This window comes from Cavia porcellus, unplaced genomic scaffold, assembly GCF_034190915.1.
Source record: "Cavia porcellus strain 051 isolate PalLab524CR breed Dunkin Hartley unplaced genomic scaffold, mCavPor4.1 scaffold_16, whole genome shotgun sequence".
Lineage (NCBI taxonomy): Eukaryota > Metazoa > Chordata > Mammalia > Rodentia > Caviidae > Cavia > Cavia porcellus.
This window is the reverse complement of record NW_026947499.1, coordinates 22,840,063-22,858,326: the sequence shown is the minus strand read 5'-3', so window position 1 is coordinate 22,858,326 and position 18,264 is coordinate 22,840,063. Positions and strand designations below refer to the sequence as shown.

General features: G+C 38.5%; 1 protein-coding gene and 1 pseudogene across 9 annotated transcripts in view; one reads left to right on the top strand and one right to left on the bottom strand.

The window, feature by feature from the left end:
- Sfi1 (SFI1 centrin binding protein) overlaps positions 1–18,264 on the top strand; it is an 84,090-nt gene that overhangs the window by 12,433 nt on the left and 53,393 nt on the right. For 7 of the 9 annotated variants that reach the window (XM_063225908.1, XM_013141848.3, XM_063225912.1 and 4 more), the window contains 3 exons: positions 5,450–5,614; positions 7,267–7,338; positions 16,526–16,636. In XM_063225908.1, coding sequence (XP_063081978.1) covers positions 5,450–5,614; positions 7,267–7,338; positions 16,526–16,636 — 348 coding nt within the window. The remainder of the gene's footprint in view (positions 1–5,449; positions 5,615–7,266; positions 7,339–16,525; positions 16,637–18,264) is intronic. The other 2 variants (XM_063225909.1, XM_063225911.1) reach the window with 1 other exon arrangement.
- Positions 1,387–2,347, bottom strand: LOC106025255 (mRNA decay activator protein ZFP36-like; annotated as a pseudogene).

Sequence of the window (18,264 nt, the reverse complement as noted above, 5' to 3'; positions counted from 1 at the left end):
TTAGAAAAGAAAAGAAAAAAAAGAATCAGCTGGTTACTGTGGTGCCTAGCTGGTCACTAGGATGCATATTATAAGAACCAATTGGGCTAGGGATTTAGTTAAGCAGCACAAGCTCCTGCTTGGCAAGTATGAGGTAAAAGTTCAATCCCTGGTACCAGAGAAAAAGAAAAGACAGTCAAGTACTCTGCTCTGTGCATTTCTTTTGCAGCTGCATAAAAATGTTTCTCCCTGGGGGCTGGGGATTTAGCTCAGCTGCATAAGCGCCTGCCTTGCAAGCAGGCAGTTGTGAGTTCAATCTCGGTACTGATAAAAAGGAAAAAGACCAAAAAAAAAAAAAAGACAACAAAATAACGTCTCTCCCTGGGCCTTCAGGGCCTGACATTTTTTTCTTGAGGTCAGTGCCCTTCGACTTAAAATAAATCTACTTTCAAATCCTGGGTGATAGGAGCTGGGGATTTAGCTCAGCTGCACAAAGCGTCTGCCTGGCAAGTGCAAGGTTGTGAGTTCGATCCCTGGTACCAAAAAAAAATTCTATCTCAAATCCTGGGTGATGTTTTGGGTGTTTCTGTCGACCATTGCACATCTTTTTCTACATGACCCAGGTTCTGTCTTTATAGTATAGTAGTACTTCCTTGTATTTAAATATCATGTTTTCTTTATAACCGTCCATATTTGGCTGTTGTGAGTAATGCCCCTACTTTACTTTTCTTTTACATGTGTATTCCGTTTATTTAAATTTTTTTTTTTTTTGGTCTTTTTCCTTTTTACCGGTACCGAGGATTGAACTCACGACTGACTGCTTGCAATGCAGGCACTTATGTCGCTGAGCTAGATCCACAGCCCCTTATTTAAAAATTTTAAAAACAAAAATAATTTTTGAGGTAATAATATATATTAATGTATTATGGTAACTTACAATAGTTATACCGTTGTTTCTAATATTACAAAAAGAAAAATTACAAGGGAAGCAGAAGACCTAATATAAATACTATAAAATCTTATTAGAATAAATAAAGTCATAAATAAAGGACCCACTGTTTGCGGGTTGGAACTTGGCAATGGCTTTGGCTACTTGCTTGTGGAGGGAAATTTGCTCACCAGATTATCCCTCAAGGGAGGCTCCAATCACCAGACACTGGAAACCCAGATCTAGGAAAAGCTGGGATGGGGTCCACTATTCACAGCACATAAGATTCCAGGAGACAGAACTGGACAGGAGAGAGAGCTCACTGGGCCCTTAAATATGCTGCATCTTAAGATACTGGAAACCACTCCACCCCAACACTGTGAACACTGACTGGACTTGCACACTGGGGGCCTGCCCTGGTGTGGCATCAGGGGCCTGGGTTAATGCATTTTGGAATGTGGTGGCAGAGGGCTACCTAATTACTTTGGGAGTCCCCCAGGTCCCCATGAGTGCTTCCCTCTTGAGATCCAGCTGATCTGTACTGGGGGCATTTGGTACTCAGAAATAGAGATATGATTGAAGATGGGAAGCTGCTGTGGTGCTGAAGGGGGCTGGGGTGTAAACACCCCAGCTTCAAAGACAGGCAAGTCAGATCCTCCCAGGCTGTTGCCACTGGTGGCATATTCTCTGGGATCAGATCCCAGGGAGTGTGTGTATCGGCTGAGTCAGACCCCAGATGCTTCCAGCAGTGGCCCTTCAGCAAGAAGGGCAGCAGGTTGGGGTGGGTACTTTCCAGGCCACAGGAGTCCCATGGGCTGCAGAGAAAGCAAAGGGTGAAAGTAGAAAGTCAGGTGGGGATGGGAAGCTGGAGGGTGAAAAGGAACAGGATGACAGGGAAGGGCCAGTCAGAGCTGGTGGTGGTGGTGGCGGTGGCGGCGGTGGTGGTGAGGTGCAGTGGCCTGAGGGCAGGCCCAGGAAGCTGATGCTCTGGTGTAGCACATGTGAAGGGTGACTGGGGACAGCCAGGTCCTCACTGGGGTTGTAGATAAAGTGACAGCGTGAGCCATAGGGGCATTGGCCCTGGAGGTAGAACTTGTGGTAGAGTTCAGTCTTGTACTTGGAGTGGCAGCTGGCCTGGCACAGCTCACCCAAGCCATGGGCAAACTGGCACTTCGCTCCATAGCAGCAGTGCCCACTCTCAGAGAAGGTTCAGCAGCACTCAATCTTGTAGCACGTGGAGGTGGTGGGGGTCGTAGTAGGTGAGGTGGGTGAAGGTTACAGTGATGGCCAGGGCAGGGAGCCAGGGGCATAAAAACCAGGGGTTGGGGGTGCACAGCCACAGCTTTGGCCTTCCACCAGGCTGGTGGAGTGGCCAAGCAGGTAGGAGGTGACCCCAGAAGGGCCAGAGTCAGGTAAGTTCAGGCTCCAGATTCCTGAAGATTGTTATTCTGTGATCAGATGACAAGTCAAGGCTCAGCCTACTTTACTTTTTTTTTTTTTTTTTTTTAATCGGTACCAGGGATTGAACTCATAACTGCGCGCTTGCAAGGCAGGCGCTTATGCCACTGAGCTAAATCCCCAGCCCCTACTTTACATTTTTAGTACAGGGTGTGTGTTGCCCAGGCTGGTCTTGAGCTCCTAGGCTTAAGTGATCCTCTGGCCTCAGCCTTCTTAAAAACTGGGACAATAGGCATGTAACGTTGCACTTGACCATCTACCTTTTATGCTTGCCCTTGCTCTGACTTTTATTTCTTTATATATAATTAACTTAGTTGGTTTAAAATACATCCATTAGTTGCTTAATTGGAGGCAGAGATAGGGAATTCTGTATTTTTCCTAAGAGTGATTCATTAGTTAGGGGTAGAGATAGGGAATTCTGTATTTTTTCCTAAGGGTGACTCATTATTGCCTAATTCAGTGTTTGTTGTGACCTTACAGGATATAACTAATGCAAATAATGAGGATGGATATTTATTTATGGATATATGGAAAAAGAAAGCAACCAAACATAAGAAAAACTTCCCTGTGTAACCCTTTCCTCTCTGGTTTCCTGATCTGGTTTCAGATTCATTCCAGGACCACACATTGTATTTTGTCTTCTTAGTTTATTAGTCAGCTTTCTGTTACTGTGAAAAAATACCTGAGAAAATCAACTTAAAGAGTGAAAGATTTATTTTTGATGATGGCTTCAGAGGTTTCATATTATGGTCCATTGGCTTCCTTATTTTGGGGTCTAGGCAGAATATCACAGTGGAGAATAGGAAGTGGAGCTAAGCTGTGTATGTCATGGCATCCAGAAGCAAAAAAAGGAAGGAGTCAGAGCCCAGAGTGCCCTTCAAGGGCACACTCTCAGTTACCTAACTTCCTCCATGTCCCACCTCCTGGAGTTTCTACCTTCTCAATAGTGTTATAAGCCAAGAACCAAGTCCTTAACACTTGAGATCTTTTGGGGAACATTTAAGACCTAAACCATAACAATCTGTAATTTGAAATTCTTAGTGTTTTCTTATCTTTCAGGACTTAAACAAGACCATTTAATGTTTGGGGAATTTTTCTGAGGTTGAGTTTCTTCATTATTATTCATTATTCAGGTTATGCATTTTTAGCCAGGAATAACCATGGAAGTAATGCTGTGTCCTCAGTTTACCATATCATGAAACACATCATGTTAATTGATTTCATTACTGGTGATGTTAACTTTTATCACTTAGGTGGTGTCTGCTATTTCTCCATTATAAATTAATAAATATTTTTGTGGAGATATATTTCTTGGGACCATGTTAATATCGTGTTCCTTATCAAACTAGCTTGAACTTATTTTGCATTGATGATTTTTGTCTGAATCAGTTACTACTTTGATGGTTCCTAAACAATGATATTTTTATTTTTTCTCAGCTTGTTAGCATTCTGCAGTAAAGTAGAGCTTTATATTCTCTACGTAATTATTTTTTCATTTATTATATTAGTATGGATTTATGGCTTTTTTTTTTTTTTTGATATTGGGGGTCAAACTCATGACCTTGCACTTGCCAGGCAGGTGCTTATGCCACTGAGTCAAACCCCTAGCCCCCATGGATTTGTATTTTATCATTGGGTTTTTTTTTTTTTTTTTTTGGTCTTTTTCCTTTTTATTGGTATCAGGGATCAAACTCATGACCGCACACTTGCAAGCTTGCAAGGCAGGCACTTATGCCGCTGAGCTAAATCCCCAGCCCATTATCATTGGGTTTTAATGTGTTACTATCCAAGTCATTTCAGATTTGGCCAGTGAGAGTTCTTTTAGGATAATTACTGTGTCCTTTTGCATGCCCCCATTATTCTTTGAACACTTCCTTTTCTTTTTCTTTTTTTCTTCTTCTTCTTTTTTTTTTTTGTACCAGGGATTCATGACCTCATGCTTGCCAGGCAGGCACTTATACCACTAAGCTAAACCCCTGCCTCCCCCTCTTTTTTTTGATGCAATATTACAGGCTTATTCCCCTGCCTTCCCCATGCCAGGCTTATATTTCCTTTGTCCCACAGATAGCTGGAATTCAGCTGTTTCTCCAAGGAGCTTCAAATCCTTTTTAGTAGGGAATGGTATTTTATTTATTTAGTTAGTTTTTGAGACAGGATTTCCCAATGCAGTTTAGGCTACTCTGGAACTCAACTGCAGTCCTCCTGCCTTAGCACTGCCTCCAGAGTGCTGAAACTATTGGTATCTGCCACCATGCCTGGCTCTGGGGATGTTATAAATTTCAGATATTCATTAGGTTTTGTACACATACCTGAAACAGAAAGGTCACATTCCAAAGAGTGAGTTACATGTACAACGTGCATTTTATTTTCCATTCCATAGGTATTATTGATGTTTTGGGGGTACGGGGGGACTGGGGATCCAACTCAGGACCTTGTGCTTGTCAGGCAGGTGCTTATGCCACTGAGTTAAATCTCCAACCCCTTCTGGGGATATTATTTTAGAAACAATACTTATTCTCTAGGTGCACTTTTTGTTAATAGGATGTCCTTGCTTCTGGGTATTTCCTGTGGGCAAGACTCTGGCATATTTTTTTTTAAATTTGTAAGTTCATACTAATAATTCTTCTAATCCAATATCATGGGTGTACCTCTGCTTTTGGGTTTCATAGGAAGATAATTTCTCAGTGTTTCTGAGATGGAGTTAAAAGTCAGAAATTCAATGTTTAGTAAAAGCTCCTGATTTCATATTGATATCAAAGTCATATTATTGAAAATCTTTCTTAATTTTTTATATAAAGGAACTTGTTTCCAATGGTTTCTTTAAAATTACATATTAAGAAAAAAAGATTGTGTTAGGCCTAATGACTCTAGCATACCCTACTGCTGTAAATCCTAGGGTGAGACCTACCTCCAGTGACGGGGCAGACATTTCTGTTACAAATTGGAATGTTTATTGCTCTTGAGCGTAGTCATTTTCTATTTCAGTAAGCTTATCTGTTTAATTTTGCTTGCATGTTAAAAGATATTTTCATCACATATAGAGATAATCTTTTTTTCCTCTCCTTTTCTCTCTTCAAATTTGAGGTCTTTCAGGGATGATGAGATGAAAAAATATTATTCTCCGAAGGCACTACCCACAAAAAAGTCTTCTGCCTTCTCTGGGAGAGTTCCCAGAACCAATCACCCAGTGAAATATGGTGCCTCATATTCTGGGACCCGACGAGACCGATTAAGAGAATTGTGCATCAGGTGAGCTTCTTAGCTAAAATGAGGGCATAGTAGTTACTTTCCTATGTCAGTTAATTGAAGAAATTGATGCTTGCTCTTTATGTCAGAGTATTCAGATGAAAAGAATATTTGGGAATTTGCAGACATAAAAATTTATCACTGAGTGTTTCATTTGTGTTCTCCAGTTCCCCACATAGTTTAAGATGTAAAGATTCTTCCAGAAAAAGTCTTAACATCCAAGAAAAATGATCATCCATATATTCATTTAACAAAAATTTATCAGGTACCTACTGTGCCAGCTGTTATGCTATGTCCTTAGCATATAAGGTGTATCAGACAGTCTTGGTCCATGACCTCATGAAAATTTAAAATCAGGCCAAGGCTATTAAACCACAACAGTAAAGTATGATAAGTGCTGTGAGCAGAAGGATGTGGTCCATAGGCACATATGAGATAAGAATAGCAGCCCTCATGTGCCCAGCAGTGACTTTCTGGAAAAATGACACTTAAGCTGACTTGTAAGGGATATTTAAAAACAAAAAACAAAAAACCTCTAAAGGATAACATAAGAATAAACCAGGTAAAGGACAAGAGGAAGATTATTCCCATCTGAGTCCAGAGATTGATTCAACAGATCACTTGTGTGTGTGTGTGTGTGTGCATGCATCTGTGTGTATACTAGGCACTGTAGTAAGTACTGGTGATACAATTTTTTTTTCGTCTTTGAGACAGGGTCTCACTGTGCAGTTCAGGCTGGCCTTGAGCTTACATTGTAGCCCATGCTGGTCTTGAACATGGACCAATCCTCCTCCTGCCTCAGCCTCCTGAGTGCTGGAATTACTGGGCATCACCACACCCAGCTGGGGAGACTATTAGATATGGTCCCTGCACTGAGTGGTTCACATCATAGCTGGAAAGGCAGATACCCTGTGGGCCAATGACTGTGAATTGGTGTTAACGTTGCATAAGGAGTGTGAACAGTGTCATAATATTACCTCAAGGGTGTGAACAGTGTCCTAATGTTGAGGTATGTGAACAGAGTGCTGAGATTACATACCTCCTCTGTTTGAATTGGGAGAAGTCTGGGATAAGTGCACATTTGTCAGCAATTTTAAGCAGGAAGGTTAACATGAACAAATATTTATCATGTACTTTTTCTGAAATCTGAAATCTTTTTTTCACTGAAAAAATACTGAAAATGTTTTTGAAAAGTAATCTACTTGGGGCTGGGGATTTAGCTCAGCGGCATAAGCACCTGCCTTGCAAGCAGGCGGTCGTGAGTTCGATCCCTGGTACCGATGAAAAAGACAAAAAAAAAAAGTAATCTACTTGAAGCTGAGCATGGCAGTGCATACCTGTAATCCAAGCACTCAGGAGGTTGAAGTAGGACTGTCAGTTTAAGGCCAACCTGGGTTACATAGCAAGTTTAAGGCCACAGCAGCTGAAACTACAAAGTGAAACCTTGTCTCAAACAGCAACAGAATAATCTTATCTAATTTTAACTTTTTAAATCTGCCCCCTTCGCTCCTTTATTTGGTGGAAGATTAGCTATATCACCTTTTGACTCACTTTAGTGTTCCTTCTGGGACTTTAAAAGGTTCTCTCTTTCTAGAAAAGTAGTGTAAGCCAAGTGGATTTTAAGATACATAACAACCTTTCTTTCCTTCTTTCAGATGTGTGGCCAGAAAATTTTTGTATTTATGGATGCGAATGACTTTTGGAAGAATATTTCCTTCTAAAGCCAGGTAGTATCAGCTAAGAATACCAATTTTTTTTTTTTTTAGCTCATTCTGGGTTTTTATTTTATATTAAGCATCTGCATAACCTTTATTATGGCATGTGTTACATTCCTCCCTTTGTCTTTCCAGCCTCCATCAGGTAAGAATGGTACTTAATATAACCATATAATACAGTGGTAATTTCATGACCATTAGTTGACTGGATGAGTGGATGAAGGAATCATCTGTAAGTAAACCAAGATGGTTAAGGCCTCTCTGAGAAAAAAAGATTCCTCAGGAGTAAGTGAGCTCATTCAAGATGTGGGTGAGACAGATTGACTTGATCTAGGCAGAATGTATGGAAAAAAGTGGCATTGGCAAAAAGAGTGAAGTTTCTTATGACACTGTTCACACTCCTTATGTAACGCTGACACCAGTTCACAGTCATTGGCCCACAGGGTATCTGCCATTCCAGCTATGATGTTAACCACTCAGTGCAGGGACCATGTCTAAGGAGCATATCTGTTTGCCATATTCTATACTTTATGCATTGATGTTTCTCTTCACACTAGTGTAGACCACCACCACCCACTGCTGCACTTTTTGGTTATAATTGCTTTGAGGTACATTGCAGAGCAGAGAGTCACAGGAGTAAGGAGCACTGAGCAGGAGGCAGTGGGGCCCATGTAGGGTATGTCTTAGAGGGAGAATTGGCAGCTGTTGAGAAACTGAAATGTGATGGGAAGTTCCTTTCTCTTCACTGTCTCCTCTTCTATACTTTTCCTTTTTTGTCATTCTCTTTATTTTATTATATTTTATTTCAAAGAGATTAAGACAAAACAGGACATAACAGAGCAGATCACAATAGAACAGTGTAAGCAATACAGTGTTTCACCAGAAGACAACCCATAATTAACATTAACTACCACAATGTCTCTTTCTTTGAAATAGCTGAGTATAACTTCATATACAGTAGTATCAAACATAACAAAATAGTATAAAGACATTCAAGAGAATGAGAGTAATACAGGGCTTTCAGAACTAAATAACAGAAAACAAACAATGGCTACTATATTATCTCATTTTCCATAGGAAATTTGTTTATACTTTCACACGTAATACAATCCAACAAGGTACAACGTGATAGAGCCAATGGAAACAGAAGAGCAAGAGCATGGTAGGACTTCAGATTAAGATGATATTATATCAGTACTGGCTATTATAATGACTTGTTTCCCTCAAATTAGCTGTTCATACCATCACAGATAATAAAATCAAAAAACCAGGACAAACACATTACAACTGTGATCATTATAAGGCTTCAAAACAATATAATGGGGAATCATGATTACTCTAAACTCTTATATACTCTTACTATTTCTTACACTAGGGAGTCTATATGATATTTATATATGTGAGTTTGATTTATTTCGCTTACGAGTATGGTCTCAAGTTGCGCCCATTTATTAGTAAATATCTCAATGTGATCATTCTTTATAGCTGAGTAGTACTCCATTGTATAAAAATACTACATCTTTTTTATCCATTCCTCAGTTGATGGACACTTAGGTTGTTTCCAAGATCTGGCTAATAGAAATTGTGCTGCTATAAACATGGGCGCACATATATCACTGTGGTATGATGTTTTCAGTTCTTCTGGGATTATGCCTAGATGTGAAATAGCTGGGTCGAATGGAACTTCGAATCCCAGATTTTGGAGGAATCTCCAAACTGACCTCCATAGTGGTTGTACCAGTCTGCACTCCCACCAACAGTGCAGGAGAGTTCCTTTTTTCCCACATCCTCTCCAGCATTTGTTGTTGGTAGTTTTCTTGATCCTGGCCATTCTTTCTGGAGTGAGATGGAATTTTAGTGTTGTTTTAATTTGCATTTCTCTAATGACTAACGATGATGAACATGTATTTATTTGCCATTTGTATTTCTTCTTCATTTCATGTATTTATTTGCCATTTGTATTTCTTCTTCTGAGAACTATGTATTCATCTCAGATGCCTATTTTTGGATTGGGTCCTTGAGTTTCAGGGATCTGATTTTTTAAAATTCTTTGTTTTAGACTAAAGTCCTTTGTCTGAGGGATAGTTCACTAAGATTTTTTTCCCAGTTTGTGGGCTATCTTTTCACTATGCTGGAGATTTCTTTTGACATGCAGAAACTTTTGGGTTTTTTTTGTCTTTTTCCTTTTTATCGGTACCGGGGATCGAACTCACGACTGCCTGCTTGCAAGGCAGGTGCTTATGCCGCTGAGCTAAATCCCCAGCCCCTGACATGCAGAAACTTTTTAATAAGATGTGGTCCCAGTTACTGATTTCGGGAAGTAGTTTCCGTGTGGTTTGATTCCTATTCATGAATTCTCTACTTACCCCTATGTCTTCAAGATGTTTACCTACTTTGTCTTCCAACAAATTGAGTGTTTCTGTTTTAATATTCGGATCTTTGATCCATTTAGATTTTAGTTTAGTATATTGTGATAGGCATGGGTCTGGTTTTAGTTTTTGGCATATGGAGAGCCAGATTTTCCAGCACCAAGTAATTTTCATTGGTCTCTTATTTTATGAAAAAAAATTTTTGTGTGATTCTAGGTATTGAATCCCCTGCCTCACCCTTGATAGTCAGGAACTCTACTGGTGATCTGTATTCTAGTCCCCAAAAATCTTTACTTTGTATGCTTTTTGAGGTATCATGCTGTTCCTTTATTCCCTAACCCCCCCCCCCCGCCCCCAGTACTGGGTATTGAACCCAGATCTTTTACACTGAGCTGTATCCCCAGATCGTTTTTATTTTTCAAGACTGGGTTTCACTAAGTTGCTTGACAGTCTTCAATTTTCCTGTAAGAAGATTTGAATAAATTTTTAGCTGATTTGGGAAGTATATGAAATAGTCATATCTAATCATAATATTTAATTCATAAATATTTCTTCTTCATTCTTAGCTACTGGTCTTGCTTCTTGTTTTCTTGAGAAAAGAAAAGCATCAGAAGAGACTCTGGAGCTCCCTATGTTACGTAAACCCATACCTAACATATATAGCCACAACCAGCATATAGCCATTCCCTGTATAGCAATAGGGAAACCACTGTCTATGCTTTCATCTGCAGAGAAATCTTAGATTTGTGCATGATAGTCCTCTCCTACTTAGCAGGGCTATCACTCTTACCAGTATTTATTCCGTTTTCCATATGGTCAGTGTTTTCTACTTTAGCTAACTGTATTGGTTTATGTGTATAATTGCAGCCCTCCAATGGCTGAGGCAGGAGGATTACCACAAGTTTGAGGCCAACCTGAACTATATAGCAAGGCCCTGTCTCAAAAAACAAACAAAATTTCCTTTTTTACTGAATCATTTCCATTAACCTATAACTTTTATTTGGCCTATCCTGAAAAAAACAAACAAAACACCTCTCTGACCATTCTTTCTATTATGGTTAACACTTCCATCTCTCGTTTTCACTTTTAGAAATGTTAGAGGGGAATGAAATTATTCCAAGGACAACTTATTGATGCTTTTATGTACTTGGAGAATGTTTTGTTTTGGTTTTTTTGGCACCAAGGATCGAACTCACTACCTTGTGTTTGCTGAGGAGGCGCTTACACTGATGAGCTAAACCCCCAGTCCAAGAATATTAATTTTTATAAGCCAACATCTTTTTTGTTTGTTTTTGTATGTAGTCTTCTTAAATCTGTCCCCAGAGGATTTGGGATGCCACCCACTGGTCTATTTTGTTAAGGTCACTAAATTTGCTAAAGCCAATGATGAATTAGTAAACTTCTTTTTACTTAACCTACCAAATACCATTTAGATAGTCTTATGTGTTTCTCAGTTTTCTGTCACTGTAATAAGATACCTGAGATAAACAGTTTATAAGGAGCAATTGTTTTGGCTCATAGTTTCAGTCCATAATCAGTTGGTGCCATTGCTCTTGGGAACATGTAATAGAGGAGACAGCTCACCTTATGGCAGCCTCATAGGATTAGGGTTAGGGGAGAGAGGAATGGGCCAGAGTTCCAGTAACCCCTTCTAAGGCATGCCTTCAGTGACCTAAGGTTGTTCTGCTGCTTCCCAATAGCACTATGTGCTGGCTACCCAGACTGCAGTACTCCATCTTTTCAGACTGTTATCTAAACCAAAGCAGCATCATTCCTATCCTCAGTAAGTTCTTTCTTTTAGACACAATAAGTGCCTGTAATTGCAGTCACTTGGAAGACTGATGCAAGAGGATCACAAGTTTGAGGCCAGCCTGAGCAACTGAGTGAGAACTATCTCAAAATGAAAATAAAGTATATCTAGCCCTGATTTGAATTCAGTTCAGTTTCTTTAATACCAAGGAAAAAATTCTTCTCATTTCTGTCATCTCAGTTTTTATTTTGCTTACTTGTCTGCTTTTTTCAACCTAATCTTGTTGCTTCCTCACTGTTGAAATATCCCAACACCCAGTTCCTTTTGTATCTCTCACAATCATAGCAATGTCATCAAATCCCAAGGTGAATCCCAAAATATGCACCAAGCCCAGACCTCTGTCTTGAGCGTAATCAAAACTGAAATCTTGGTTTTCTGCACATATCTTTCCACCTCATTTAGTAGTAACTAAGTCTCTTACTTGTAGGTTGCTCAAATCAAAGTCTTGGAAGTCATCCTTGATGCTTCTTGTTTTCTCCTGACTTAATTTAAAATACCAAATACTAAACTATTGCCGCAACCTTCAGAATATATTCACAATCCAACCTGTCTTTGTTACTTCCTCTTGCTGCTTCCTGGTCTAAGTGATGACATTCTCTCCCAAGTGACTCAGTAACCTGTTCAGCAATCTCCTGCTTCCAGCCTTGTCTCTCTTCAGACTGTTGTCAGTAGATTATCTGATAAATCACAACATTCTATTCAAACTTCCAATGGCTCCCTATTAAAAAAGCCACATTCCTTGCTACACACTGTAAGGTCAGTGGGCTCTTTTGCTTTTTGTCTGTCTGTCTGTCTGTCCGTTTGTTCTTTCTTTCTTTTTGAGACAGGGTCTCGCTACATAGGCTGGCCTTGAATTTGCTTATGTAGCTTAGGCTGGCGTCAAGCTCATGGCACTCTTGGCAGTCCTCTTGCCTCAGCCTTTTGAGTGCTGGAATTACAAATATGTGTCACCATGTCCATTTTTCTTTATGCTTTTACTCACGTTCTCATTTTAGAGCCTTCCCTTACATGTCAAGAGATTCTTTGTTGTCTCTTCACACTTAAGAGGCAATAGTAAGCTAATTTTCAGAGGTTTGATTTATATGCACAGGAACTAAAAAACAAGGGCTTTACTGTAGGTTTTTTGGGCAGATATCAGGGGCTTTCACTTGGGAACCTCCAGGTGTTTGCATCTCTGAAAGCCTTTTCCTTTGGTTGATCATTTGCTCTAGAGTTTGAAGAATGGGTATGGGGTGAGTTTGAGGTAAGCAGGGAAAGGAAACAGTCTCCTCATTAAGTGTGCCAGCACTTAGTTTAGGGCTGACTCCAAAACTTTGCCTCATAGTCTAGAGTCCAGTGTTCCTGTGTAGTTGTTCAGCCTTCCCAGAGAGAAGTCAGTGTCTGCTTGGGTGAATGATGAAGTCAGGGTCCTCACCACTTGTGACAATCCTGGGTCTTCATTACCCAGGATTCCCCTGTTCCTAATGTCTCACATCCTACCATGTTCAGGGGTTTGTCCACCACATGGTGGTTTTTTTTTTACTTTCCCCACAGGACACTTAGTTCTCTACCTTCTCTAATCTTAGTTGCCACTCACTTCCTGCTTTTCCTCATCTAAACATTGTGACATCTCTTGTCTGTTGTCCTCTTATTCTCTTTATTGGGTGTACGTCTTTTTAAATAGACTATGTGTTATTTTAGTGGAATTTTGAGAGTGGAAAGTGGCAGGTGGATTTATTCATGTTACCATGTGCACATGATTCTTTTCTATTAAAATTTTTAAAATTAGAAATGAATCTTGTTAAAATCTTTGAAACATTACAGGAATGTACAATTTAGTGACACTGGTCTTCTATAATCTCTGCCTGAGAGAAAACAACTGATAATAGTTTGGTATTCTAGAGCTCCTTCTAGGCTGGCCTTGAACTCATTATAGTCCAGGTTGGTCTCAAACTCGTAGTGATCTTCCGGCCTTAGCCTCCCGAGCGCTGAGATTTTAGGTATGTGTCACCACGCCCAACTCAGGCTTTTGGTATATATTTACATATGTGCATCCACATGACCATGTATATGTATATGTGCATAACAAATATGCATGTATGTGTATATATGCTAATAAATGGAGCTATAACAATACATAAACATTAGTTAAAGTGTATAATTATATACTATACAGTGATTTTATTTTTTTACCGAACAGCTTTTTGGGGCATCTGTCCATTTCAGTAACCTATAAAAACTGACTGCATGGCATTAATTGAATACTTTTAATTTACAACCTTTGATGGGGATTTGAGATGGTTTGCCCTTTTTTTTTTTTTTTTTTAATTATGAACAACAGTGAGTTGAGTTGCCTTATTGAATGACTATGCAACTTGTTTTTAAACTAAGTGGATGTAATGTGCAGAACCAGGAAAAGAAATTGACTGGAACAGTATTACTTTTTTTTTTTTTTTTTTTTTTGAGACAAGGTCTCGTTTTGTAGTTCAGACTGAACTTGAACTTGACAGGATTGGTATTTGGGGTGGGTGATGGGGAGTGAGGGCCTCCTATGTAGTTCATACTGGCATTGAGCTTCTTATGTAGTCCAGGCTGGCATTAATCTCACAGTGATGTTCCTGCCTCAGCTTCCCAAATGCTGGGTTTTTAGGTGTGTACCATCATGCATAGCTTAGTATTTTTTTTTTTTGTCTTTTTCTTTTTTATTGGTACCAGGGATCAAACTCACGACCACACACTTGGAAGGCAGGTACTTATGTCACCGAGCTAAATCCCTAGCCCCCAAAGCTCAGTATTCTTGATTTAGCAGTCACTTTGGCAATACTTTCTCAGCATCAACACTGGTACTGTTCTTCTATTTTCTTTCTTAAAATTTTTTTCCCCTTTGTTTTCTCTTACCTGTGTTTTGCTGTTATAATTTCCCTGATGGGATTTTAGTTAAAATAATATTTGTGATCTTGGCATTTATTTATCTTGTAATTTTAATTTTGTATTACGTAAGTGAAAAATGACTACCACTTTTTATTTTATTTTTATTTTTTTGGTCCTTGGAATAGAACTCAAGACTTTGCGCTTGCCAGGTAAGCGCTGTGCTACTGAGCTATATTGTCACCCCACTACCACTTTTTAATCATAAAAATATTTTTTTAGTTTGATGAATTAAAATGGAGGCCAGAGGTTTAGCTCAGTTGCATAAGTGCTTCCCTGGCAAGTACAAGGTCATGAATTTGATCCTCAATACCAAAAAAAAAAAAAAAAAAAAGTTGAAAATAACAGTTCTTAATTCAATTTTGGTACTCAGAAAGTAAGGTATCACTTTTAATTGGTAAAATCTATAGCATAAGCCAGGCGTGGTGGCACATATATGCATATAATCCCAGGAGGCTGAGGTAGGAGGATTGCTGTGAGTTCAAGCCCATCCTTGTCTACAAAGTGAGTTCAACAGAAAGAATTGCTGCCTCAAGAAATCAACTGATGGGGGCTGGGGATTTAGCTTAGCGGCTTAAGTGCCTGCCTTGCAAGCAGGCAGTTGTGAGTTCGATCCCTGGTACCGATAAAAAGGAAAAAGACAAAAAAAAAAAAAAAAAAAAGAGAAATCAACTGATAACAAATGTTGGCGCGGCTGTAGGGGAAAAAGCAACACCTCTTCATTGTTGGTGGGAATGTAAACTGGTGCAATATGGAAATCAGTGTGGAGATTCTTTAGAAAACTAGGATTGGAAGTCCCATTCAATCCAGCTATTCCCCTTCTGGGTATTTTCCCAGAAAAATCGAAAACATCATTCTAGAGCAATATATGTGCACCCATGTTTATAGCAGCACAATTTTTTTTTTTTTTTTTTTTGTCTTTTTCATTTTTATCAGTACCGGGGATTGAACTCATGACCGCCTGCTTGCAAGGCAGGTGCTAATCCGCTAAGCTAAATCCCCAGCCCCAACAGCTCAATTTGTAATAGCTAAATTTTTGAAACAACCCAAACAAACTCATATTTGTAAATGATATGAGTTTGATTTATTTCACTTATGAATGTATTTGTAAATGATGAGTTTGATTTCACTCATGAGTGAGTATACTCATAAGTGAAATAAATCAAACTCGTTTGTAAAATACCACATCTTTCTAATCTATTCCATGATTCATGAGCATTTGAGTTGTTTCTAAAATTTAGCTATTATAAATTGTGCTGCTATGAACATGTCTCCCCAGTATAAAAAAACAAAAACATAAAGAGCAATAAAATCCAAAAGGTACAGTAGATATTGTGACATTGGAAGGGAAAGAATGTATTCAAAAGGAAAGAATGACTGGGATAGAGGAAAGGAGAAAAGGAAAACGGGAAAAGATTATATGTATATAGGTACATATATATATATATGTATGTGTGTATATATATACACACGTATACAACATAGATAACTGTACTGTTAATCTCTTCATCCAAAAGAACAGCTTGTGCTGTCATTGTTTGATCTTTTTTGTGCCTATATCTTGTAACCTGAACAACTACTTCTAAGATAATAATATGCAGTTGTTAACTAGTGTTAATTTCCTACTATTGTTTTGAAATTCTGTGTTCTTTCTGTCCTTTTTTCTGTTTTGCCTTTTAAAAATGAAAAATAAATAAATAAAAGACAGTTCAAGGCCAGCCTTGGTTACAGAAATACCCAAAAAAACAAAAACTGTAGCATAAATTTTTTCAACCTCATTTCTAATTTAAGTAGTTCTAAATTTTTTGTTTGTTTGTTTTATGGTACTGGTGATTGAACCCTTGCTTTTAAAATTGTAAGGTTAAGTCACCAAAGTTTTCCCTTACAGAGCTTGAATTTGGTATTCTCCTTCCTCACCTTCCTCAAATGTTGGGTTATAGACTTATGCCACCATCTCTGGCTTAGTTTCAAGTTTTTGATCAGAAATAGTTAAATATGTCTTTTTAATATATTTTGGAATTTTATTTTCATTGACAAGACAATGTGAAACTGATTTGGAAATGGATATCAACTCGAACCTCATATTTAGTTATGTTTTATTCCTTTTCTTCAGATTTTACTATCAGCAAAGAATACTACGGAAGGCTTTAGAAGGATGGAAAGAAGAATGGTGGGTTTCTCACCGAGAGTGGAAACTCTGTGTTCGAGCTGACTGTCATTACAGGTCAGATTTTGTCACATTAGTTTTGCACATTTTCAGATATACATTTTGCACATTCTCACGTTGCTTTTTTGTGGAGGTTTTTTTTTTTTTTGTTGTAGTTGTTTTGAACAGGCCTTGAACTCACTATGTAATCTAGGTTGCTTGAGGCTCTCAAGTGGTAGAATTACTGGTGTGCACCACCATGCACAGTTTACATTACTTTGTGATGTTTTTTTAATCAGAAGAAGCAGTGTTTTTTGAATCACTTCCTATTTTTTTCTCAAATCCTTTTTAGAGTAAGAAAATTCAAAGTTGTAATTAAATCCAAGCATACATGCACACCCCTTTCATTCAGGTAACTGTTATGTGCTGATCATGCTAATGATTTCAATGAGATTTTTCTTACTGACTTTCACTTCTATATAATTTCTAATTCTGAGAATGTGCTTTTTTTTTCTGAGATAGGGTTTTGCTTCTTATTATATATAGTTCTGGCTGGTCTTGGAACTCATTGTGTAGTGGATGCTGGTCTTAAACTAGAGATGATCCTGCTACTTCTGCCTCCTGAGTGCTGGATTATAGGCATGCACCACCACACCTGACTGAACATATACTATTTTTAAAAGAATCAGTTCTAATTTATATTGATTTGTGGGAGAAAAATATATGCCCAATTTAGAACATTAAAAAAAATAGAGGTTGGAAGTTTAGCTGAGTGGTAGAGTGAGTGCGTAAGGTTTGTGTTAAATTGAAAGAAAAAACAAATGAACTTTGATGTTCATATGCCTAGGAATAGAAGATGTGTAAAAAAATTGCCACTTACCTGGGCATAGTGGCACGTACCTTAATCCCACCACTTGACTGAAGCAGAGGATTACTGAGAATTCAAGACTAGCCTGAGCTCCATAGTGAGTTCAAGGCCTGCCTGAACTATTCCCTACGTCAATAAACATAACAAAAGAAAACAAAAAAATTGGGAGTTATATCAAATATATATGCTTTAGATTCTTTTCTTTTTGGTACTAGAAATTGAGTTCCAGGGTCTTTGTACTGAACTATATCCCCAGCTACTTTAAAAATGTTTTATTTTGAGATAGGGTCTTGCTACATCACTTAATTGCCCATAGTCCTACTGTGTCAGCTTCCCTGAGTGTTGACATTACAGGATAGATCTTCTTTTAAGAAATAAAATGTAGGGCCAGGGATTTAGCTCAGCGGCATAAGCACCTGCCTGGCAAGCATAAGGTCGTGAGTTCAATCCCTGGTACCAAAAAAAAAAAAAAAAAAAAAAGAAAGAAAATGTATGTGTGTTTTGTCTTTGTGATGATATTTATCTTATAGTCACTTTAGGTTCTTTGGGGCAGGAATTCTGACTTAGGATTATTTGAGGTTAAAAACAGGCATATTAAAGTATATGGTATCTGTAGCAAGGAGAAGAAAAAAGAAAAAGTACCACTGAATATCATTCATTGCAAAGGAAAAGTCATGTTTTGTGTAGTGTGCATGACTTAAGTGGTTAAGATAGGAGTCTCCTTCCAACTGCTATCTATGTCTTTGTGGGTGCTGAAAGTAAATGTAGTTTTTGAAAAGTTAGTGACACTTTATGGTATGAAGGATGACTGTACTTCAGAGAGAATAGGTTTCACTGT